General features: G+C 40.8%; 1 protein-coding gene, 1 non-coding gene and 1 pseudogene across 2 annotated transcripts in view; all 3 read left to right on the forward strand.

Annotated features, from left to right (window-relative positions):
- Positions 1-2,892: 2,892 nt before the first annotated feature.
- Positions 2,893-10,594, forward strand: LOC126011058 (polyunsaturated fatty acid (12S)/(13S)-lipoxygenase, epidermal-type-like; annotated as a pseudogene).
- A 5,965-nt stretch (positions 10,595-16,559) lies between these two features.
- LOC126027519 (eukaryotic translation initiation factor 3 subunit I-like) overlaps positions 16,560-26,505 on the forward strand; it is a 98,260-nt gene continuing 88,314 nt past the window's right edge. The window contains 3 exon segments of the mRNA XM_049786541.1: positions 16,560-16,592; positions 17,977-18,121; positions 20,276-20,421. Of these exon segments, the coding sequence (XP_049642498.1) occupies positions 16,560-16,592; positions 17,977-18,121; positions 20,276-20,421 (324 nt within the window).
- Positions 24,188-24,294, forward strand: LOC126026734 (U6 spliceosomal RNA). Its single transcript, XR_007501960.1, has one exon. It is a non-coding gene; the product is annotated as a U6 spliceosomal RNA (small nuclear RNA).

The raw sequence follows: 26,505 nt of genomic DNA on the forward strand, positions 1-26,505 counted from the left end.
TAATTAATAATTAAATAATAATTAATTAAATATAATTATTTATTAATTATTAGGGTTATAATAGGAAAAATGTCAGAATAAAATCTCACCTCTGTACTGAGCCTTGAAGACACAAAGCAAATAAAATGAATGGCCCTTTTTGTAGTGTATGTAGCACATCAGGGAGCATTTATTACTTTCAAGAAAGTTCTGTTCTTTATCCATAAAAACCATACATTTCAAGTATTTGTAGAATATGATTGTAACATAGGGTCCCTCTGAGGCTTCTTGTTCCTTTTTAAAAGAATAGTTTTTCCTAAATCACAAGGAAATAAAATGTTTGGTCTCAATCTTTGGCTTGTAATCTCCCTCAATTATCATTGCCAGAGTGGTTTTAGTTTTCTTTTTTTAATTAATTTATCTTTATTTAAACACCGTGATTACAAATATGATCGTAGTTGTATGATTACAGTCATGTAAAGAACACCCCCCCCCTTCACCAGTGCAAAACTACCACCACCAATTTCTCATATATCTCTCCTCCCCACCCCATCCACACCTGTACTTGAGACAGGCTTTCTATTTTCCTCATTCATTCACATTGTTATGATAGTTTTCAGTGTAGTTGTTGCTCTAACTGCACTCATCACTCTATGTGGTGAGCTTCATGTCATGAGCTGCACTTACATGGGTAAATGGGGGGAAATAATGGTTGGGACTGAGGCATAAATGATTAGAAATGAGCTTTGTAGGGCAATATCAAGGCCACAATACAAGATGGATATTATGCACATATAAACTATATGCATATAATACTATCAATATATATTTACACGTGGGGACACTAGCCCCCACATGGTTTTGAAAATGGAGACCAAGGAAAAAAAATTTCCAGTGACTGTCCCAACATAAACCAGTGCTGCAACAGCCTACCCTCCTCCCAAAGCATATTCCCATTAGTGTAGGGAGAGGTATTGGGAAAGTCTGATGACCCCTATAGAGTCCACCTGGACCAGTGCCCAGGGAAGGCCTGGAGTCCAGGGCAGAAAGAGGGGGATGGCTGGGGACCTGCCAAGCCTTCCAGCACTCCCCAGGAGAGGGAGAAGGCCTCCAGCATGGGGCCTCCCCAAACCCCATACCTGGCAAGAGCTGGCCTCCAGAATCAAAGAGGAAGCTGGAAGCCAGTTATCTGCCCAACTTCCTCCCCATGTACCTCCCCCCTGGAGTATGGAGGGAGGGGAGAAGCCTGAGGAAAGCTAAGAGTCCACCTGAACCCACTTCTGGCCATCTAGTCTGGCACCAGGGAGGGCCAGGAGTCCAGGGGAGAAAGAGGGAGATGGCTGGGGGCCTGCCAAGCCTCCCAGCACTCCCCAGGCTAGGGAAAAGGCCTCTGGCATGGGGCTTCCCCAAACCCCATACCTGGCAAGAGCTGGCCTCCAGAATCAAAATGGAAACCGGAAGCAAGATATCTGCCTGCCCTCCTCCCCATGCACCTCCCCGCTGGAGTACAGAGGGAGGGGGGAAGCTTGAGGACCACTAAGTGTCCATGTGAACCCATTTCTGGCCATCACCATTTCTGGCCGGCACCCAGGGAGGGCCTGGAGTTCAGGGGAGAAAGAGGGGGACGGCTGGGGGCCTGCCAAGCCTCCCAGCACTCCCCAGGTTAGTGAGAAGGCCTCCGGCATGGGGCTTCCCCAAACCCCATACCTGGCGAGAGCTGGCCTCCAGAATCAAAGAGGAAACCAAAAGCCAGATATCTGCCCATCCTGAATAATTTTTCAGGGCACACAGAGGCGCGGAGTTACCTAGTGCCTCATTTCATCCAGGCGCTGGGTATGCAGCTTTCCTTTCCTATGCTCAGTCCTCTGTTCAGCTTTTATGGGACACAAAGGAGGTGCTCTGTCTCCCTCTGGCTGTCTTCTTAATCTCTGCACCCTAGCCAGCTGCTCTTGCAGGAGCCCCCTGCTCACCGAGCAGCCCCCTGCTCACCATGTAGATCACAATGAAAAAATCACCGTCACTCACTACAAATGACAAATGTAAAATGATTGTTGACACTCCAAAGTCTAGCTTTATTAAACATATACTGTTAACCTTTGAGGGTTCTACTCTTTTTCTCTTACATTTTTAAATTTCCATTTGGTGTGCGTTAAAAGAGAGGTAGTCTGATACGGTGAATATAGCCAAAACCCTATATTTTAACAGGAAAAGTAGGGGGTTGTCTTATACTCCAAGTTCTCTTATATGCCAGAAAATATGGTAAATTTTGAACTTGAATTAATTTTGAACTTTTCATTAAACGTCATCCTGAGATGCAGGTTGTCTTTTTCAAGCCAACAGCTTTTTCTGTGATCAATTCTGCATTCGATTCCATGATCCCTAACTTCACCCCCACGCACCCTCACCCTTTAGCTCCGGTAGAACAAATTTATCTACTCCTTTCAACAGTATTGTTCTCAGCAAAATACCCTGCATACTTTCCTAAGCAACCTATTCACTTTACCTTGACACTTTACCTTAACACACACACACACACACACACACACACACACACACACACACACACACACACACACCACTCCAAACAACTCCATCTCTTCAACTCAATTTCTTGTGCCTCTCATATTTATTCACTAAAATTGGGTGATGATATTCAGTTTCACTGGATGTGGAACTGTCACTGGGGAGCGTTTGCCAAGATGCTAAGAACAAGATGCACCTTCAGAGCTCTGAGAAACCCTGCTTTGTATGAACCATAGCCAAGTGAAATAGTGAGAAATCTGTGGACTTGAGGTGGAGATGGAGGGGGTCCAATAAGAAATGTACTCGTCTGGGTGTGGCTTCTTTGGGGGCTGGACTTCAGATACTCCGAAATGCTTATATTCTTCGGGTTTTCATCCAAATCCAGACAAGATGAACAAGTACATCATCAGCCTGGCCACTGAGGACTCACTCTTGGAGGCCTCCAAAAACTCAGTGCAACTGTGGCTGGTGGGCGAACATGGGGAAGTTGACTTGGGCAAGCATCAGCCACCACCATGCAATAAGGTCAGTACTGAAAGCTGGAGAGTGTGGCGCTGAGACTGAGACTGGCAGCAGGAATGCCTGGGAAATCTTGTTAGGGGTTAGAATTCCCATCTGGGAATGCCCTGAGAAAATGTCCAAGATCTTGAACAGAGAGCTGCATTTCTCTGCTTTGGAGATGGGGATGGGGAGGATGAGAGAACATGAGCTATTGGGTCACGCTTTGCTTTCTGGGACACTGGGGAAAAGAGGAGTGGAGACCTGAGATTCTCAGAGTGGTGTATGCCTCCTTCCTTATAGTGGGAATTCAGGTGTTTCCTGGGGTGTGCTCCACTGGCGAAGTGGAGCTATATTTCCCTGACCTGATCTTCCTCTCTGAGGACTCCTCTTGCCAACTTGTCTCTAGAGCTCTGCCCTGTCTTGCAGGTGACAGAATTTGAGGCCTCTGTATCACTGTACCTGGGTCGCCTCCTGGTGGTGAAACTGCAAGCACAAACATATCCTGGATTTAGATTGGTTCTGCAAATGGATTACAGTTGAGGGACCAGGGACCCACGGCAAACTTCTTTTCCCCTGCTACCGCTGTGTGCAGGGAGACGGGATCATCTGCCGGCTTGAGGGCACTGGTAAGGACTGAAGATTTGGTGGCGTGAGTGGGTGAATTGGTGGCAATACCTGGTGGGCTGGGAGAAAAAACAGGGATACTCTTAGAGGGAAAATGGAAAGAGATGAAGTATGGAGAAGTCATAGATGGTGGAACTGCGTTTAAAGACTGATGGAAGGGACCTGGATAGGAGAGATATGAAAGGAGACTTTGTTTTGTTGTGTCTCGGTCGCCCTGCACCCAGCCTGGACCATAAATCATGACCCCCCAGACCTGTTTAAGAAACATCGGGAGCAGGAGCTTGAGGAAAGAAGGAAGATGTACAGGTGAGTATGGGAAGCTTCTGTCCCTCTACTTAGATCATAAGAAACTTACTGCGTCCTTCATCATAGACTTCATATTCTTCCTCTAGGTGGGGTTCCTGGTAAGATGGATTAATCCTGCCAATAACAGGGAATACACAGAGAGATCTCCCCAGGAATGAGCGCTTCTTAGAGGATAAGGATTTAGATTTCTTCCTCTCTCTGGCAAATGTGTGAGGAGTACCTGTTACACAGTACTTGCCTTACAGGGTGCCAGGTAGGGCTTTTTATTGATCCTTTAGTCCTGCTTCCCTCCCTCCCCCCCCCCCCAGCTGAAGGACTTGGCCATCAGGACGACAATGGATTTCACAAGTACTATAAGAAACCTGGAGGATTTCCAAAAAATATTCCCTCATAGAAAAACTGCCTTGGCTGGTCAGGAACCACTCCCTCCAGAAATATATCCCTATTTCCAAAAGTAAAGAGAGAAGAGGTAGCAGGATGAGATGTTAGTAATTTCAGGAGCTCAAAGTTCACAGTCAATTGATGTCTCTAAAGCGAGTTCGTGAATCCTGGAAGGATGACACCTTCTTTGGGTACCAGTTCCTCAATGGTGCCAACCTCATGCTTCTAAAACGTTCCAAGTGCCTTCCAGCACGACTAGTGATACCTCCAGAGATGGAAGATTTGAAGACCCATCTGGAGAAGGAGCTCCAGGCACTGGGCTCTATTCACTAATCATGGGGACTCTGGAAATGGCAAGCCCCATCTCCTTTCTCCTTGCATTCTTCACTCTTTAGTCATCCCTTATCTTTACTACCAGATTTCCTGTGTCTATGCTAAGGATTTCTCAGTTTTTGCACTCTTGATATTTTTGTCAACTCTCTGCTATGGGTCTCTGTTGTGTGCATTGTATCCTTAGTAGTGTCCTTGGCTTCTTTCTACTCACTAAAGAATGATAATAGGCTGCTCTAACTTCTCATAACCAAAGATGCCCCCAAAATTGCTAAATATTATCTGAAACACTAAATATCCCTTGGTTGAAAATCACAGATACATATCATCTACCATGTTTCCTTTTCTTCTGTCTTCAACTTTTAATTAAAAATATTAAAATGTATACCTAGTTTGAGAGGGGAATAAAGTTTTAGATATAAACAAGAGTACAAATATAGGGTTTTTGTTGTGTTTTTTTTGTTTTGTTTATTTTTTTGTTTTTTGGGTCACACCTGGCAGTGCTCAGGGGTTACTTCTGCCTCTAGGCTCAAAAATTACCCCTGGCAGGCACAGGGGACTATATGGGATGCTGGGATTCGAACCACCGTCCTTCTGCATGAAAGGCAAATGCCACGCTATCTCTCCAGTCCCCAGATACAGTTTTTAAGAGAACTGGAGATAATAGACTTTTTTGCTGCATTTGGTGGATTTATAATAAGGAAAAGGTTTGATTGTGTCAGAAGTGGAGAGATAGCATAGCAAGTAGGACCTTGTATGCAGCCAACTAGGTTTAGTCATCTGGGGTTCAATTTCTGGCATCCCATATGGTCCCTTCAATCTGCCAGGAGTGATTTCTGAGTACAGAGTCAAGAATAATCCCTGAGCACTTGCAAACAAACAAAACAAAACAAAAGTTTGGTTGTGAAAGAGAAGCATGTAAGAAAAACAGAGTTCCTTTGAACCTCCTCTTCAAAAATATTAGGCTCAAGGGCATTTAGGGCAATAGCTATAAGGAAATAAATTGATGTTTAAAATAAAACACTGTATATTGGAAAATTCCGATACACAAAAAGACTGATATTGGTCTAGAGTTGACCCTCACTCCCTTTGTCCCTGTCCTTGATTCATCTAGCTGGATCTTTATTTGAAGTTGATTTTTCCTTGCTGGACGGGATCAAGCCTAATGTCATCATTTGTAAGCAATAATATTTAGCAGCTCCTTTGGTTATGCTTAAACTGCAACCTGATGGAAAACTCTTACCCATGGTCATCCAGGTAAAAGGACCCAGGTATTCTGTTACTGACTATGAATCCCCTTTAAGGATTTAGACACACTAACTTAGACCTCACTCCCTCATGCTAAAGATCCAGTTACCTCGTCATGGCTGCCCCTCGCCTGTGTTGTTCCTGCCCTCTGACCCTCCTATGGTTTGGCTTCTGGCTAAGACCTGGGTTCGTAGTGCTGATTTCCAGCTGCACCAGTTACAATTACATCTGCTAAGGGGACACCTGATGGCTGAGGTTATTTCTGTGGCCACAATGAGAAGACTTCCCAGCATCCACCCCATCTATAAGGTAACTTATCTTCTCTGTAGCTCTATATCCGACTTCCCTTCATCTCTTACACTCCTGGCCTCATGAGTCTGGTTTTGGTATATGTTATATTAATATCGGTTTACACACAATCACACATGCTACAAAACTGTTCAGGGTAGGATAAAGAGGAGAAATAAGTTTAAAAATTTTGAATTGAGGAGGTTGACATGTGGGTAATAGTGAATTTGGACATTACAGCCAGAGATATCTGTTCAAGAGCATTTTTTAAATTTTTTTAAATTTTATTTAACCGACTTTATTACATACATGATTGTATTTGGGTTTCAGTCATGTAAAGAACACCACCCATCACCAGTGCAACATTCCCATCACCAATGTCTCAAATCTCCCTCCTCCCCACCCAACCCCCGCCTGTACTTTAGGCAGGCTTTTTATTTCCCTCCTACATTCTCATTAATAGGATAGTTCAAAACGTAGTTATTTCTCTAACTAAACTCATCCCTGTTTGCGGTGAGCATCATGAGATGAGCTGTAACTTCCAGCTCTTTTCTCTTTTGTGCCTGAAAATTATTATTGCAAGAATGTCTTTCATTTTTCTTAAAACCCATAGATGAGTGAGACCATTCTGCATCTTTCTCTCTCCCTCTTACTTATTTCACTCAGCATAATAGATTCCATGTACATCCATGTATAGGAAAATTTCATGACTTTATTTCTCCTGACAGCTGCATAATATTCCATTGTGTATATGTACCACAGTTTCTTTAGCCATTCATCTGTTGAAGGGTATCTTGGCTGTTTCCAGAGTCTTGCTATGGTAAATAGTGCTGCAATGAATATAGGTGTAAGGAAGGGATTTTTGTATTGTATTTTTGTGTTCCTAGGTCAAGAGCATTTTTAATGGCTGTTAGTATATGTGATATAGGGTGTTATGGATTTAATTATTGGATAGGAGGAAAGAGAGATGAGAAAAGATGAGAAAAGAAGCCATATTATGTTATTTGGTATGTAGAATAACTGAGTTTTGTTTTAATCCTCTGAAATATAAAATATCAAGAAAATAAGTAAATCTGGAGATCTTAGAACACATCAGAGTTGAAGCCAGAATGGTATTTTAGAGACATTAAAAAACAAAAGTCTAGTGATTGTAGCTACAGCAAGAAATTTGAACCGGTTTTAACTCTAGAGTGCCTCATCTTTATAAATTCAGATTACAGAGTAGAGTGAGTAAGGAAGGAAATAAAAATATATGATGACATAGTGTCCAAGATGAGAAAGTGTTTCAATAGTAAGGAATACTGTGACTCTCTGTGTTATTTAATAACTATATAAAGCACAGTTAGTCAGAATGAACAAATAACTCCATCAAGTGAACTTTCTAAAAAAAAAATGCTTCTTGGAAGTAAACAAAGTTACAGAGACTTGTACTGGTATTAAAGTGAAAGTCATATATTAATCTACTAAGAAGCAAACTTAATGAGGTTGAAAACCCGACTGGTATGAGCTAAACACAGAAAATGTGAGATGAAGTAGGGGCAATACTGGGTAGCAACAGGAAAAATTGTTGCAAAGGGAAATTAAGAAATGAAAGTTTCTTTTAGGGTATCCAGTATTAAGTGTGTATGTTTGTATACATGAATGAGTGTATGGGCAAAGAAGATTTTAGCAGTTATGTATCAGAGGAAGATGAAAGAAATGAGAAAAATGCCTTTGAAGAGAGTAAAGTTCTTTTACTGATAATAATAATAAAGCAAAATATATAGTTTACATGTAGGAAGTGAGTTAGTTTCTGTGGGTGAGAAAAGAGATTACAATTCTAAAAATAACAATTATACAGAGAACATGAATGAACTCCTTGAAAAGACCTGAGAAAACATGTATCCAACTTTTGATCCAACTTGATCCAACTTTTAACCTAATTATGTCCATTTGGAAATCTAATTTTTGTTAAGGTCCATCCTTTTCCTTCTTTACTATCTTGGCCCTTTAATTTTTCCCTTTCCTGATGAATTCTGGTTTCACACTTATTTGAATGAGTCTCTTTTTTTCTTTCTTCCACATTCAGCTCCTGATTTCCCATTTTCATTACACCATGGAAATCAGCATCCTGGCTCGGAATAATCTTGTCTCAAAATGGGGAATTTTTGATCTGGTATGGAAAGAAATGGAAAAAGGGGAGGAGGGGTCAATTATTAAAAGAGTTTCCAGAGTGTTCCTCATTACCGAAAAATACTACCAGCCTTGCTACTCCCACCAAAGGCCTCTTCCTGATGAGTTTCACACCTAGATAACCTCCTCATTAAAGGGATCTGAAAGGAATATTAGTCTCCAAAATTCCTGACCCAGCACTTCCTCCATTTCCCACTTGACATAGATAACTAATTTATATGCTTCTGGGTTGTCCTCAGGTGCTGAGCACTGGTAGTGGAGGCCACGTAGACATTCTTCAAAGAGCTACTGCTTCTTTGACCTATTGCTCTTTCTGTCCTCCTGATGATCTGGCTGACAGAGGGCTTTTGGATGTGAAGTCTTCTCTTTATGGTCAAGATGCCCTCAGGCTGTGGGAAATCATCAGTAGGTGAGAGTGACAAGGGCCTGTTGGATGGTAGGTCAGAAGGTCCTATGTTATTGCCACTTAAGACTAAATGCCTTCTTTTCTTGGGAGCAGGTGTGTGGAGGGGATGGCAGGTCTATTTTACAAGAGTGATGAAGATGTGATGAATGATACAGAGCTGCAAGCCTGGTGCAGAGAAATCACTGAGATTGGATTGCCGGGGGCTTAGGACCGGGGGTAAGACATACTATCCATTGATATTGGATTGCCTCACCACACCTCTCTACAATCTGTACTTTCTAAAGATATCCCAGATACTCTATCTCAAGATTCAGAGAATTTCCTGCCCGCCCCCCTCCCAGCTTATTTTAGCTTACATTAGCTAACAAAAAGTCCTGAATTCCCAACTGTCCTCCTTTCTTACTCTCCGATGTAGTACTCTTGTTCTCAAGTTTAAAGTACATCCTGTGAAACCAGAAACTTCCCTCGAGTATTTTTTCCTCATCATTTTCTACCTGTATATGCTAAATTTCATGTAAATCAAAAAAAAAAATAAATAAAAAAGAACTTTAGAATCCAGTGAGTACTGAGATAGCATCACTTGGTTTAACATTGATCAAAATAAGAAAACTACATTCCTGGCTGGAGTCTCCTTATGTGTGGAGTTTACATGTTCTCTCCAAAGATGTAAATATAATGATCACAAGTAGATCTACATTAGTCCAGTCTGAGTGTGTGAGTGTTGTGTTTGTTTGCATGTGCATACATGCATACTGAAGGAAGTGGAAGGGCAGGACATCATGTTTAGGTTTGGTTCCCTCCTGTGCCCCCATTTGCTTTGGTTATCTTAAACCATGAACTAGATAGAATAAGTAAGCTAAAAAATGAATCAGTAAATAAAATACAAATTATTATCATTCCTACGAGCATATTATTTCCTTAAGTTTGACAATATTTTTGTGATTGACAGGATTCTAACCCATTTGTCTCAGTTTGTTGATAGTCAAATTGGCTTTGTTGTAATGTTTTATTAAAGGATGATATTAAGTGATGACCTATTGAGTACACTATATTTGAATCATCATGTCCAGAGACCACACTCATACATAAAAATTCCTTTCTTTATAAATATTTTTCATTGACTTATTTGTTCTATATTCTAATCTCAAAGGTTTAAAAATTCTCCACATTTCCCCAGGTTTCCTATATCCTTATAATCCTGCGTTCAGCTCTGCCACTTTGTCACAATGTGTATCTTCACATGTACTGGTCAACATACTTCTGTTCATATGGGCCAGGTAACCTTCTGTGATTATTCTCCCAAGAGCTTTATGGATATAGAAATGAGTGGGTTTGAGGCATATTATGCTAGCCTAAGATTCTAGTGATTTCCTTACTTGTAGCTGGACTGGTACTCCTGGATTCCTAATGGCCCATGCACCATGAGAAAACATCCTCCTGTCTCCAAGGATGTGACAGAGAAGGATATAGTGGACTCCCTTCCAAATATCCTCCAGGCCCGGATTCAGAAGACTTTCATAAAGTTTCTTGGCAGACACCAGCCTAATATGGTTAGAAACTGTTTCCTGGGGTTTTGCCCAGGAGGCAGCTTGTAAGAGGGTCATTATATTTAGCTGAGGACCAAGATAATGATCTATCTTGTTCTTGTCTTCTCAGGTGGCCCTAGGGCAACACAAGGAAGAATATTTCTCAGGGCCTGGGCCTCAAGTTGTGCTGAAGATATTCCAAGAGGAGCTGGCTGTCCTGGACAAGGAGATTGCTATTTGGAATGTAAAACTTGACCTGCCCTATGAATACCTTAGACCCAGCATGGTGGAGAACAATGTGACAATTTAAGAGGCTTCATCCAGCTCAATTTTAAAGCTCTGCTGTTCCTACATAGGGATGGGACAGGATGTTTTTCTCTCCCCCTCATCTTGGGTCACATTTTGGGATGTGTGTGTGTCCAAATAGGCTCTCAGAAATATAAGGGATGGTTTCCTTGTATTTAGAACCTGCATTTGTCCTAAGTTACCCAGTCCTATACTTATTTACCCTTTTATCAATTGCATTCTTCTTCTCTCCAAAGGATCTAGTTCTATGTAAATAAAAATGACCTACTACTATTGTTCTATTGTCATTGTACCTAATCAGAATTATTAATAGCTTCTTTAAAACCTTCACTTCTCCATTGTTTGGGAAGAGATCGGACGTTTTTATTCATTTACATATTTATCCATTAAGATATAATATTCTTCCTATTCTTTTATTACCTTTTTTAGCTTGAACTCTATTTTGTCTGATATGAGTATGGCTGTTTACATATGTTTTCCTTTTAGGCTTCCCAAATAGTTATCAGAGATCCCAGGAACTACTCCTGACTATAGGATTGCCAAATACTAGATGACTCAAGTCAAAAATTCAGTGCGAAAGGGGGGCGGGGCTGGGAAACAATTCAATGCTATGCTGAGAATGCAGAATGGTTTGGGTCCTGTGGTGTCTGATACCACAAGGATCATGTAGGAGACCACAGCACTAAACTAGGTGATGCACGGGGACACCAAAGCTATACCTAGTGATGCTTGGGAATTCATGTGATGGAACTCAGATCACATTCAAGAAAACTATCATGCACCATCAATTCCCTATGTCCCCAGCCCCTGTCCAAAAATTTTAAACATTGATGTTTGCCTAAATGATTATTTTTCAGTCTTTTACTTTGAGAGCATTGTGTCTGAGCACATGTCATCTGCTTCTTTCTTCTGAGATGTGAACTTTTATGCTTTCATAATTTAACTCTGGGATGTATACTTCAACTCTCTATCTTTGAAAAAGCCCATTCTCTTGAATTCACGACATCATATCTCTCTCTCTCTCTCTCTCTCTCTCTCTCTCTCTCTCTCTCTCTCTCTCTCTCTCTCTCTCAGTCTCTCCCCATTTCTCAGAATTTCTAAATAAAACCTGCTGTTTGTTTGCTTTTTGGTTTTGGGGCCACACCTAGTGACGCTCAGGCTACGCACTCAGAAATCACTCCTGGCTTGGGGGACCATATGGGACGCCCGGGAATCGAACCAAGGTCTGTCCTAGGTTAGCTGCGTGCAAGGCAAATGCCCTACCGCTGAGCAACCACTCTGGCCTGTTTGTTTGTTTTGGGGGGCCACACCCAGTGCTTAGAAATTGCTTCTGGTTCAGAGGCCCATATAGGATGCCAGATATAGGATAACCTGTGTTCGTCCTGAATTAGCTGCATGCAAGGCAAATGCTGTGCTACCATTCAGGCCCCTGAAACCTGTTGTGTTTTTGTTTTTGTTTTTACTTCACTGACTGTTTCCTCCTGAAATTCTTTTCTGTGAGGAAAGGCAACAGACCTGAAAGGCCTGGGCAAGGTCCAGCACTGACTTTGCTTCCTTTGCTGGAGGCAAAGCTCACAGTCTTAGGTTCCTCCCTCCCACCCCACCCCACCCCTCAACAATTCCCAGAATGACCAAAAGTGGGGCAGGCTGGCATGTCTAAAAGGCATCCCCCACTCCCACCCCAAGGCAATGAATTTTTGAAATGTAATCAAACCAAAAGACAGGGTTTGGAAGAGTTACTCCATTATTGATAAGAGTATCACCAGGCTAGGGTCAGAGTGATAGCACAGGGAGTAAGGGGCTTGCACGTGGTTCACTGGAGTTCAATTCCCTGCATCCCATATGGTCCCCAGAGCCTGTGAGTTAGGAGTAATGCCTGAGTGCCACCGGATGTAGCCCACAAAAAAAAAAGTATCACCTGGCATCACTGCAGACCCAGAAAAGACTGGACCCCACATGAAGAGAAACTCCAGCAGGAATAAAGGTCAGAAAAGGACAATCAAAGAGCATTAATTACCTTCAATCTTTCCCCCTAGCAACCACCAAGACTCTAACCTGGGTAAAAAGTCCTCTCTGGGGCTGGTTGGAAAACTCTATAAAAGTCAACTTAGAAAAAAAAAAAAAGTCAACTTAGGAGGCTGGAGAGAGCATGGAGATAAGGTGTTTGCGTTGCATGCAGAAGGACATTAGCTCGAATCCCGGCATCCCATATGATCCAAAGAGCCTGCCAAGAGCGATTTCTGAACATAGAGTCAGGAGTAACCCCTGAGCAAAGCCAGGTGTGACCCCAAAACAAAACAAAACAAAAAGTTAGAACTGCCACGGCAGCTCTTGTGGAGTCTGTGACATGGTGAAAACCATGTTCTCGGACCTGAGGCAAAAGCTTCATGAAAATTAGTCTCCTGGAGCAGTCACAGATGGTCCCAGAGCAAAAGAAAATATCCCCCATGTCATGTACTGCTTTGGGGAACAATGATGGTTTTTCTTACGCTATGCTACAGTAACCTGAGAACACTGAGTTCTATAGAAAACCCACAACATAATTATTCGAGAGCACATTCATGATTTTATGAATCACATAGAAACTTCCGAGAATGATTTTTTTAGAAAAGAAGTCTTTAGCAGAAAATCAAGGAACTATGCTTAAAAGCTATCACTAATATTTTTAAGAATAATAATAGTAAGAATCATTTAGCCATAACTTTGAATCAGTTATAAGTAGGAAAGTCTCTGATAGAAGAATCTAGGGAAAAGCCCATAGCATAAAACCTGATAGCTGGAGACACTTGTAGGACTGTGACAAATTCATATGAGTGTCCCTATAATAAGGCAGAAATAGATCAGGTAAAGAAAACAGGATTTCTTATGTTCCTAAGAAAAAGCAGGCACATGATGGTTATATCTAATACAGGGCAAAAGATGGGAACCACCTATATATAGGACTAGACTATGCCCCACTTAGCATGGATTAACTACACCTGATCCCTCACTTTATTTAGGAGTTTATGACGAGGCTGGTAACAGAGGAGTGGTACATGAAGGGAAAAGAGTGTCTTATTATAAATTGCCCTTTTTAGAAATACTATTAAGACCAATGCCTCTTTAATTTCATCTTACACAGGAACAAAAGGATTTACTAAAGAAGCAAATAAAGAAGGCTGTGGAAGGCTTGGACCAAAGCAGTGCATGATTGGAGACCTAGACCTGGACCCCCAGACATAGTTTTAAAATGGTAAATTTATAACATATTAAATATAATAAAAATTCTGCTCACAACTCAAGCTGAGCAGGTTTCTAAAATCAAGCAAAGATTAACCACATTAACTATTAGTCTTAGGTCATATAGTAAATGTATTGTAGACAATCACCAGAGTGCTTTGTTTAAAAATAGTAAGATTTGATCTGACTCTTCATAAGGTCAGCATGCCTAGAAAATTGCTAATATGTCTTAAATCTATGTTGGAAAGGAACCTATAAATTGATGTATTTTGTAATATCCTGCTGTTAGATGTATAAATAACCTAGAGAAATAAATGCAGTTGCTCTGTAGTGGAAGCTCAAGCCAAAGCTCTTAGCCACTTTCCAGCACCAGAGACTTAGAGTCTTTTGTTATGCCAAACCTGTCTTCAGAGGAGGATCCCAGTGCTGACCTCCGACGCTGAGCGGTCTGCGGCATACATAGAACAAAGGAGGTGCACACATGTGTTGCCTGGGTACATGGTGTCCAAGCACATGTCACCTGTGTCTCCCCTCTTCAAATGTGGACTTTCCTACTTTCATGTTGGGCTATGTACCAGGGCTCTCATCTTTGGAGAAGTCTGTGCTCTCTAAAGAGAGTTTCGCTCTCTTTCTTATCCTCCCTCTTTCCTCAGTACCTCCAAACAAAACCTGTTTTATAATTCTGTGCTCCATCACTAATCATCAGGGAGATGCAAATCAAAACAACTATGAGGTACCACCTCACACCCCAGAGATTGGCACACATCACAAAGAATGAGAACAAGCAGTGTTGGCGGGGATGTGGAGAGAAAGAAACTCTTATCCACTGCTGGTGGGAATGCCGTCTAGTTCAACCTTTATGGAAAGCAATATGGAGATTCCTCCAAAATCGAGCTCCCATATGACTCAGCTATACCACTCCTAGGAATATACCCTAGGAACACAAAAATACAATACAAAAATCCCTTCCTTACACCTATATTCATTGCAGCACTGTTTACCATAGCAAGACTCTGGAAATAGCCAAGATACCCTTCAACAGACGAATGGCTAAAGAAACTGTGGTACATATACACAATGGAATATTATGCAACTGTCAGGAGAGATGAAGTCATGAAATTTTCCTGTACATGGATGTACACGGAATCTATTATGCTGAGTGAAATAAGTCAGAGAGAGAGAGAGAGACAGACAGACAGACAGACAGACAGACAGACAGAATGGTCTCACTCATCTATGGGTTTTAAGAAAAATGAAAGACATTCTTGCAACAATAACTTTCAAACACAAAAGAGAAGACACAAAACTTCCAGGTGGAAGTTATAGCTCACCTCATGAAGCTCACCACAAACAGGGATGAGTTTAGTTAGAGAAATAACTAAGTTTCGAACTATCCTAATAATCAGAATGTACGAGGGAAATAGAAAGCCTCTCTAGAGTACAGGCAGGGGTTGGGTGGGGAGGAGGGAGATTTGGGACATTGGTGATGGGAATGTTGCACTGGTAATGGGTGGTGTTCTTTACATGACTGAAACCCAAACACAATCATGTATGTAATAAATTTGTTTAAATAAAAAAATAATAATTCTGTGCTCATCTCCTCCTGAAATTCTTTTCTGTGAAGGATAGGCAAAGTCTAGGACTGACTTTTTGTGCTAGAGAAAGGCCCACAATCCTAGTTATTCCCAGCTACTTCCCCAGCGAAGGTGGTAGAGAGGAAGCTGCCAATTCCCTTCTTTGGGTGCCATCTTTCTCCCCTACTTCACATAAGTCACCTGGGGACTTCCACCACCATATATAAGATATATATGTATGAATACATATATTTTGTTTTAATTATAAAATTTAAAGTCTAAATTCCTAGTGTTGGGATGATACCTTTCTCAGCACGACGTTGTGACCTATTCCACCGACAGGTCTGGAGAAGGGTTGTAGTGGCAAAATAATTTCACAGGCAGTCAGTTTCAGGAGTCAGCCAGCTTTATTTTATGGCCCTAACTGCCATGTGCATTTCCTCACATGGCTTCTATGCTCAGGTTATTCCAAGCAGCTTCTCTCTGCTGCTTCTCCTCTGGCTATCTTTCTCTCAGGAGCTCTCTCTCTCCCTTTCAGCTGGCCTCCAAGATTCCTTGCTACACACACAACCTATCCATGCTGTGTTGTGTTAAATTGCAGTTAATTTATTTTCATCATAGTTTAATCTCTATTTGTATGAATGTATTGAAGAAAGAGGAGCTTAAATCCAGGCTTCCCTGAGTTCAAGAAATGGAGTGGCAGAAGAATTTTCTAATAAAGTGAGATCATTTATGTGAGAAAAGTAAGTTTATTTATAAAAAGGAGTACAGTGATCAGATGAACACAGTAGTGACCTCCAAAGAAAGAGACTTCCTTAGCACAGCTTTGGTATTAGGTGGCTGGTCACCACACAGAAAAAAGGACACAAAGAAGAAAATATAAGGACAGATTTATTGAGGCTTAGCACTGAGGTCCCACAAATTAGAGACAGACTTGGAGCCCTGTACAAGGGGAAAACAGTCAATTTGCACACAATTTTACAGGCTTTCTCATCCTCACATCCTCATTACCAGTAATTAACCTAAAGCAAACATACAAAAGCAGAAATATCAAGAACATTCTGGCTGGATTCTGACATACATCGTCATCCTGCTTTACTGGTAATGATACCCTGCAGCCTCACTTCAAGGCAATGGGAAGTCTGACCAGTACGGCCCTTCTGCTATTCTGAAACTATGGCTTATGCCAGCCCAGGTTACATTGGAGAGGTGTGTGTGTGTGTGTGTGTGTGTGTGTGTGTGTGTGTGTGTGTGTGTGTGTGTGTGTGTTTGAAGTTTCTGCTTTCTACAAAGTAGTTAATTCTTGGAGTTGACTTAACAGGTTGATGTAGTCAATTCTGGGCAGTGAATTTTATATAAAATGCTCTGAGCCAATCATATGATGAAATTAATATAAAATAATTTTAGCTTATCTGGGAAAGGAGTAGTGGAGGCATTTATAGGAGTTTGAGTGGCAAAAGATGCACACAATATCTTGCTGAGCTGATTCTGTGAGGCAAGAATATCTAGTTTGAGGAATTTAAGAAAACATTGAATGAAAGTGCCTCTGGAGTCTCCTAAGCAAATCTGAATGTGTTAGCAGGACAGTGCAGTTGGTTTTGTCAGTATGTCAATTACTTCAGATATGGGAGTTAAGCTAGGCATCTTTCAAGGGGACTTATACAAGACCATTTCATCAATTTATCCTGTTGACTGAAATTTGGATTTATTCCCATATGTGGCTATTATAATGAACTTTTATGTATTACTATATATTATATAATTATTTTGCTATACATGATTGAATTTCAGTGTATATACAGTAAGAAAAGAATCTTGGATTTGTGTAAGATTGGACCAAGGTAGTGAAGAAAGAGCCCATTTAAGGGGCCTCTACTGATAGCACAGCAGATAGGGCTTTTACTTTACCCATGGCTGACCCAGGTTCAATCACTAGCATCCCATATGGTCCCTTAAGCCTGCCAGGAGTAATTTCTGAGTGCAGAGCCAGGAGTACTGTCTGGGCAGAGGAGGAGGTGGAAGAGGAGGAAGAAAAAGAGGAAGAGGAGGAAAAATAGAAACAAGAAGAAGAGGAAATGGAGGAGGAGGTGGAGGAGGAAGAGAAAGGAAGGATCCTAGTAAACTGAATGGGAAGCAAATCAACAGAGCAGAAAAAAACAATTTCTGTAAAAGGCTGGCTAGAAAGAAAATGCAAAACTGCTAAAAATCCCAGAAAGGTATTTCCCAGCAATTAAGTGGGTTAATTGTGGGCACTGGGCTGCAGGATGGGCTAAAGAAGCTGAAAGGTGTTGGGTCTGTAGGGGATGGCAGCAGTATCGACTGCTGGGGCAAAGAGCAGGGAAACCTATGGGTTCCAGTCTCCTTCCAACAATACAAAACCTAGAAAGAAAACCAGTTCAGTGCCTAGCACAGGGGTGGCGAACACGCGGCTCTTAAGCCTCATGCGGCTCCCGGCCAAAATGAATGCGGCTCTTTGCCTCTTATCATGATTTTGTATACTGTGGCTCTTTGCCAAGTTTGGGTTTTGTTCTGCTGCGTCTGAGGAGGGACCTCTGAGGAGAGATCTCCGAGTGCGGAGTCCCTCCCGCCCCAGGCTGCGTCGTCCCGTCTCCCATCCCTCGGAAACAACTGCACCGGCCAGCGAGAAATGATTGAGCTACGCGAGGACGATAGACTGAAATCTCTTTTGAAGGATGGCATATTACGTTTTGGAGAGCTGTGCCAACTGAAAAATACCCGTATGTAAAAAGAGCCACTCTCAAGCTGCTGTCTGTGTTCTCATCAACATACGTCTGTGAGAAGCTGTTTTCTACTTTGAAACACATGAAATCAAAGCACTGGGTCCATTCTGACTGACACTCATGTAAAGGAACTGCTCCGAGTGGCTACAACTGAATACAAACCTGATGTGAGAAGATTACTGAAAACAAAAGATGCCAGAAATCCCACTGAGTTTATCATCTCATCACTCCAACAAGATAACAAAAAACACCTGACTGAGCATGCTATATTATGTGTTTAATATATTATTGTTTATAATTATATGCTTTTGTGTGAGTGTTTGTCTGTTTTGGCGGGTCACTGCGTAGTGTGGCTCTCTGACTCTCACAGTTTAAATTTTTGGCTCTTTGTGTCAAACTTGTTCGCAACCCCTGGCCTCCTAGCAGGAAACCAAAAGAGGAAAAGAAAACTATTCTGAGAAACATCTCAGGCAGAGGCTTCTTAACACTAGATGGCGCCAGTTAAATACAAAAGAATTCCAGGGTTGTGTATTTCTATTTAGCAAATTCTACCAGTTTCCCTAAATAATTGTAATACATCGCTCCTACCAGTGTCACCAAATTCCAGATGCTTCACACCTAACAAGGGTTCATCTATGGTGTCATTAGAATACTGTTAGATTCGCGGGCATCCAGGAAATAAATATACTTAAGTAGAAAGATGATAGACTAAGGAGAGTGGAGAAAAGAGTGACTTAAGGATCTTTAATTACTAATTACCACAACGCTGGCACTAGTATGGAATGCCCTATTGGTAGTAACTCTTTTATTGGCCACTTCTCACAGAAGCCATTTCAGAGACTTTGCTTCCCAGGCTTACCTTTGATATGTTAAAATTTAGCCAGGTTAGATTAATTAATTAGGTAATTAATTAATTATGTAGGCATATGTCTGTTAATGTTTGCCTACTTCCTGTGCATACTGTTCTAAACAATAAGTGGTGTCCTTGGAGGACAGTCAGGGCTCTCATTGCACAAGGCTGTGAGCCCCCTAACCCCATACTTTTCTCTCTTTGTCACTGCTTTTCTTTTTTTTTGGGGGGGGCACACCCGGCATTGCTCAGGGGTTACTCCTGGCTGTCTGCTCAGAAATAGCTCCTGGCAGGCACGGGGGACCATATGGGACACCAGGATTCGAACCAACCACCTTAGGTCCTGGATCGGCTGCTTGCAAGGCAAATGCTGCTGTGCTATCTCTCGGGGCCCGTGTCACTGCTTTTCTTAATTTTTAAGATACCCTGTTTCAGGCCTATTCACCCTGCACCTTACCAAGGAGAATACAATACAATATAGAACTTTACTCTGTACTACATCCCACTCTCCACACTAACCCCTGGCAACTAATGATACTGTCTCTATAGTTTTTACCGCTTCTAGAATATTATGCTTTGGAAACTGTTGAAAAGCCAAGTGGCCAAGATGGGCCTGCAATGCTGGGATCTGAAGGGGCCTTGTGGGGACTATTCTAACAAAATACTTCAAGCTTTTTTAATAGAGGATCCCAGGAACCTATAACAAACCCTAGGCTGAGAAGCAGGGGGAGAAAGAGCTGGGTTTGAGACCAGGGTAAGGTCAGATTGAGGGTCAGGTAAAAGGAACAGGTATATAAGATAAAGGATAAATAGTCCAAAAGGATAAAGCTGAAGGTCTGTCAAAATTAGGGGGGAAAGCCATAGGCAGGAGTAAAAACAGTGGTCAGATTGCTGCTCCAACTACCACTTCAAACTGCCCATTTCTAACTCCATCAAAAATGGGGATAAGAAATGAACAGACACTTCCTCAAAGAAGAAATATAAATGGCCAAAAGGCATATGAAAAAATGTTCCTGCCTCCTTGCCTGCTTTACTTCCTCCCTGGTTGCCTGCTTTGCTCCTTGCCTGGTTTCCTGCTTTTCTGTGTGAGGCAGCCAGGGAAGGCAGCAAATATAATCTTGTCAGGACCCAGCACAGCCAAGAAAGGCCAGAGCAGACATAATTTCTTCAGGGCTCTGGACAGGGTAGGCTGAATCTGCCTACAAAGGGTGGAGCCTGATTCCTGCCGTGTGTTTGGGCACAAAAAAAGACATAAAAAGCTACTGCTTTGCTCCTTTTCTGGTTTCCTGTTTTGCTCCCAGCCTGGTTTCCTGCTTTGCTCCTTGCCTGGTTTCTGCTTTTCTGCAAGAGGCAGCCAGGAAAGACCCCAGCGGACATAATCTTGTCAGGACCCAGCACAGCCAAGAGAGGCTCCAGCAGACATAATTTCTTCAGGGCTCTGCACAGGGTAGGCTGACTCCGCCCACTAAGGGTGTAGCCAGAGGAGCACAAAATCTCCACTTCACTTCCAAGCCTTTACACCACACTACAACATGTAGTAAAATACAAGCTACAAGCATGTCAATGGGAAAAAAAACGCACGACAATATTATGCATATAGGATGGAGATGGCAGCTCTGATGACCCAAAGAGTGCCAACCACCTAGTTAGCTCTCAGATAAGGAGTTTAGAATAGAAATATGGAGGATGTTCACAGAACTCAAGGAGAGCATATTAAGCTAAACAGACCACAAAGATAGAAATCAAAAACTCCAAGCAATAACAGGACTGAAAAACTCAGTAGATTAAATGAAAACAACAACAAAAAGTCTCTCTAATAGAGTAACAGCAGCTGAGGACAGAATCAACAAACTGGAAGATGAGATGTAAAGCAACTTCATACAACAAAGGAGATTGGAAAAGAACCTTAAAGCAAATGAATAGACAATGAAAAAACACTCAAAGAATGTGAACAGATGAAAATAGAAGTCTTTGATAAACTCAACAGAAAAAAACATAAGAATTATTGGAGTCCCTGAGACCCAGGAAGATAATCCCTAGGAAGAATCAACCATCAAGGACATCAGTACAGAGAAAACCCCCGAGCTAAAGATGGAATGCAATCGTATCCTGCAGGCCCAAATAGTACCAGCTAAAAGAAACCTGAAGAAAAGCACCCAAGAAACATTCTAGCCACAATGAAGAATACCACAGATAGGGATAAAATACTGAAAGCAGCAAGATCTAAAAGGGAAATTATATTCAAAAAATTAAGATTTACAGCAGACCTGTCACAAGAAACTCTCAAGGCCAGAAGGTAATGGAGGAATACAACCAAATGAATGCTCACCTAGAATACTGCACCAAGCCAGACTCATTTTAGATTTGAAGGAAATATATAAAGCATCACAGATAAACAACAGTTCAGAAACTTTAAAGACTCAAAACCAGCCTTAAAAGAAAAACTTGTTAAACAAGACAGACCAATAGACACAACAAATTTCTACACAAATATGATACTAAATCCCATTACAATTATCTCTCTCAATGTTAATGAACTAAATGTACTTGTTAAGAAATACATAGTAGTAAAATGGATCAAAAAGTTGAATCCAACATTTTGCTGCCTACAAGAAACATATCTGGGGCCGGAGAGATAGCATGAAGATAAGGTGTTTGCCTTGCATGCAGAAGGTCAGTGGTTCAAATCCCGGCATCCCATATGGTCCCCCCCCCCCCCCCGAGCCTGCCAGGGACGATTTCTGAGCATAGAGCCAGGAGTAGCCCCTGAGCACTGGTGGGTGTGACCCAAAAACCAAAAAATAAATAAAGAAACATCTGAATAGTCATAACAAACAGACTCAATTTCAAAGTTTGGAGGAAAATCATCTATGCAAATAAGTCACTTAAAAAAGCTGCAGTGCAAGGAAAGACAGCCAACTCCCCTGCGGACTCAAGCTGCGCGGCCCTCCCTACCAACTCCCCCTAACATGGACTGTTTCTTAAAACCGGACCTAGGTCCAAAAGTATCCCCAATACAAGAACTCTTCCAAGACCTCCCTGCCGCAAATTTTTACCAATCTGAAGAAGGTCAGGGGTGTGATAGAAAGATGCCTGGGAACCCACACACCACAAGAAAAACCCAAAAGACAATGGGAAAACCTGTACTTCCAACATAAGCATAATACCTATAATACACCACCTCTTTACCTGCTTTCCCCCAAATGTAAGGTAGTCTTTTGCATCACTTTGGTCCTTTAAAAACTTCACTAACTCATTTTATTTCTTTTTTTTATTTTTATTTTTTTAAATGTCTGTCCTACATATACACATGTGAGCACATACACTTTTATTCCTTTCTTTTTAGGTTTCTTTCTTTCTTTTTTTTTTCTTTTTATCGTTCTTGGGGATGTGACCTGTTTCTCTTATCCCCTCTGTCCACCCCCAAATTCACCAACAATATAATGTAGCACCATTTCTCCCTGCAAAGGCACACTAAAAAAGGGGAAATCTTACATATAAAAAAGAGCTCTTATCTACTAGAGATAGGAACTCATAATTGTTTACAATACAGGGATATCTCCTACCCTGAAAATATGTCATGTGGAATCAACTTAGACTTCAGGTGATTAGATATCACTCATCCAGCCTTGAACCCTGGATCCCAGACATAGAAACGGCACAGTTCTTCACAACAGCTACAGGAAACAAATCCCATCCGGGACAGCCTTAATACTGCGGGGTCACCAACAAGGGCCAGCTCTCACATGATATCCTGACAACGAGGAAAATGTGAACAACTTGACCTTAGAGCAGATTAGCCTACCTTACCAGCTAACGACAAGACAAAACCAGAAGACTTGGCACCCTTTGGTAGGTCCAAAAGTCAAGATCGCGATTTACAGATGACTGGCTGCTAGAACCATGACCAGACTGTATACATCTTGGGTCCAATAAAAAAGCCCTAGTTTAGGGTTTGAACTATGACCTGCACAATAAACATGATCCCCAGTTCCAAAGGTCTGGCAGAGACAATTGTAACGGAATGGGGCTTCCGGAAGCACAAAGAAAGATGCTATCCTAGGTGCCATCCTAGGTTCAGCGCAAAGACCAAGATCACCAACCACAGAAGATGGATTAAAATGACAGGTAACAGAACCTCTAGAACCACAAAGACTGACTTCATCATAAGTCCCACCTCAGGATCTGTTCAGATACTGAGACCTCCAGACACAGAAGTCTGATTGTATCACCCAGGACAGAGCAGAAGTCTTCCAAACACCACAAAAGCACCACTGGGAGAGTAAATGATCCTGAACAGAGTCTATAGTTGATCCCATGACAATATACTCCAAGGACGGAGAAACCTCATATTTCTTAGGCCAAGTGAATTCCTTTTCGAATGACCCCAATATTTACTGTGCCAGGGCAGGAGGGAAAAAACAAAAATACAAAAAGCACAAAACCTTGGTTATTTTTTATATATTATTTTTTATCTTCATTTATTATTATTATTATTTTTATTTACCTATCTATTTTTGGTTGATTTCTCTGTTTGGGTGTGATTATTGAAATTGTTGTCCCAAGTTATACTTATTTTTTTCTCTTCCTTTCTTTTCTTTCTTTATGTGCTATGCCATGTTTTTTATTTCAAGACCATGGCATGTTTTTTTTGTTTTGTTTTGTTTTGTTTTTGTTTGTTTGTTTTTCTTTGTTTTTTTTTTTTGTTTGTTTTTTGTGGTGCTTATCGATATAGTTGGAGTCCTCACTGGATATTTGACAATTCTTTTGGTACTGCTGGAGTGCTTCACCTTCTTTTTCTCCTTCATCTCTCAAATCGTTGATGAGAGCCCCTAGAAGGATTCCGCCCATTTTCGGCGTATTAGACTCTTACCCCAGTTTATTACTTTTCTCTTTTTCAAACAAAACCACGCATCTTGAACTAGCTAGTCCTGCCTCCAGTTAGAGGGGGAAATAAGGGAGACATCAAGACCAAACAGGTGCAAGACTACTAAGTAGTAGGTCAGATACAGAGGGGACCACATATTCTAGCGCCCTGGGGGTGAGGGAAGAGGAAATGGGAGGGAGGACAAAAAATGGAGGTATAGGGAGGACAATTTGGTGATGGGAATCCCCCCTGATTTTATGTAAATATGTACCTAAAATAATATTGTCAACAATATGTAAGCCACTATGATCAAAATTAAAATTATATTAAAAAAAAAGCTGCAGTGGTGCTCGCTTCGGCAGCACATATACTAAAATTGGAACAATACAGGGAAGATTATCATGGCCCCTGAGCAAGGATGACATGCAAATTCGTGAAGTGTTCCATATTTAAAAAAAAAAAAGCTGCAGTGGCCACATTGATATCAGATGACACATACTTTATATTCAGAAAATTTATAAGGGACAAAGAATGACATTTTGTACTAATCAAAGGATATGTACAAAAGTAAGGAATCACACTCTTAAATATATATGCACAGAATGAGGCACCAGCAAAATATTAAATACAATTGTTGATAAATCTGATATAAGATATCAATAGCAGCATAATAATAGTGGGAGGCCTCAACACTACTGTCACTCCTTGATAGGTCAATCAGACTTAAACCCAAAAGAATATACTAGCTCTGAAAAGAGAAATGGAAGAAAGTGGACTGATATATATTAATTATATTATATCATAGTATATAGTATATCTCATATGTTTTATTATATTAAATAATTTAACATTATATTATGTTATTATTATATTATATTGTATTGTATTATATTATATTTATCATTATATTATATTATATTATATTATATTATATTATATTATATTATATTATATTATATTATATTATATTATATTTATTATATATATATATATTTTTTTAGGTTTTTGGGCCACACCCTGTGACGCTCAGGGGTTACTCCTGGCTATGCACTCAGAAGTTGCTCCTGGCTTCTTGGGGGACCATATGGGATGCCGGGGGATCGAACTGCGGTCCGTCCTAGGCTAGCACAGGCAAGGCAGGCACCTTACCTCCAGCGCCACCGCCCGGCCCCTATATTAATTATATTATATTATATTATATTATATTATATTATATTATATTATATTATATTATATTATATTATATTATATTATATTATATTATATTATATTATATCACTCAATCCCCAGAAAACTAAATACAAATTCTTTTCCAAGGCACATGGGTCATTCTCCAGGAGAGATAGACCACAAGCTGGTCTATAAATCAAATCTCCATAAAGTCAAGAGGATAAAAATGTACAGACTACTTTCTCAGATTACAAAGCATTGAATTATAAGTGAACTACAAAGGTACACAGAAGAAAAACTTTAGCACCTATGTAGAATAACAGCACTGGATGGGGATGGATAATGGTGAGATGGACGGAGGGGGCTAACTCTGCTGGCCTGGACCACATGCCTGAAACTCCCTCCAGCCGATGGGTTTGAGGGTTCAGAGTACCCATGAGGAAAAGACTCACAGCAATCAGGTTTTAGGAGACATCAGCTTTACTCAATAAAAGAAGACAGAAGAATGAGCCCCAGCCTTCCTCAGAACCTTGCTTTTATTGACAAGAATCAGGTACCACCCTAGGGTGGGAGCAGAATACCAAGTAAGAAATAATCCAATATACTATAACCAGCTCACACCCTAGGGTGGGGCACAATTATTAATTATGGTAGGATCAATAACACAACACACCTGGAAATTAAACAGTTCACTACTGAACAACCAGTGGGTCAGAGATGAAATCAAAGAAGAAATTAAAACATTACTGGAAATAAATGACAATGAAGACACAATTTGTTAGAATTTATGGGATATAGCAAAAGCAGTACTAAGAGGAAAATTCATTGCTTTGCAAGAACACATCAGAAAGGAAGAAGCCAATATAAAATGCTTAATGACACAGCTTATAAAATTAGAAAATGATCAACAAAAGAAACCAAAAATAAATAGGTAGAAGCAAATAACAAAGCTTAGAGCAGAAATCAGTGAAGTAGAAATCAATAAAATATTTGAAACAACAACGATTGCAAAAGTTGGCTCTAAAAAAAAATAAACAAGATTGATAAACCACTAGCAAAACTCTCAAAGAAAAAAAGAAAGAGAAACTTAGTAAACCAGAGTAGAAATCAAAAGGGGGAGATCACAACAGATACTGCAGAGATTCAAAGGGTAATCAGAGACTATTTTGAGAAAATCTATGCCACAAAACATGAGAATATGGAAGAAATGGATAAACTCTTGAATTTTTATAATCCTTCACATTTGAGCCTGGATGACATAGGATATCTAAACAGACCCATCACTACTGAGGAAATTAAAATGGTAATTAAAGTCTTCCCAAAAGCAAAAGCCCAGGCCCAGAATGATTCACTAATAAATTCTTTTAAGAGGAGCTAAATTCTTTCAAGAGGAGCTACTACCAATACTTTTCAGTCTCTTTCAGGAAACTGAAGAAACAGAAACATTCCCAAATAGTTTTTATAAAGATAACATCACCTGCTACCAATACCAGA

This window comes from Suncus etruscus, chromosome 1, assembly GCF_024139225.1.
Source record: "Suncus etruscus isolate mSunEtr1 chromosome 1, mSunEtr1.pri.cur, whole genome shotgun sequence".
NCBI lineage: Eukaryota > Metazoa > Chordata > Mammalia > Eulipotyphla > Soricidae > Suncus > Suncus etruscus.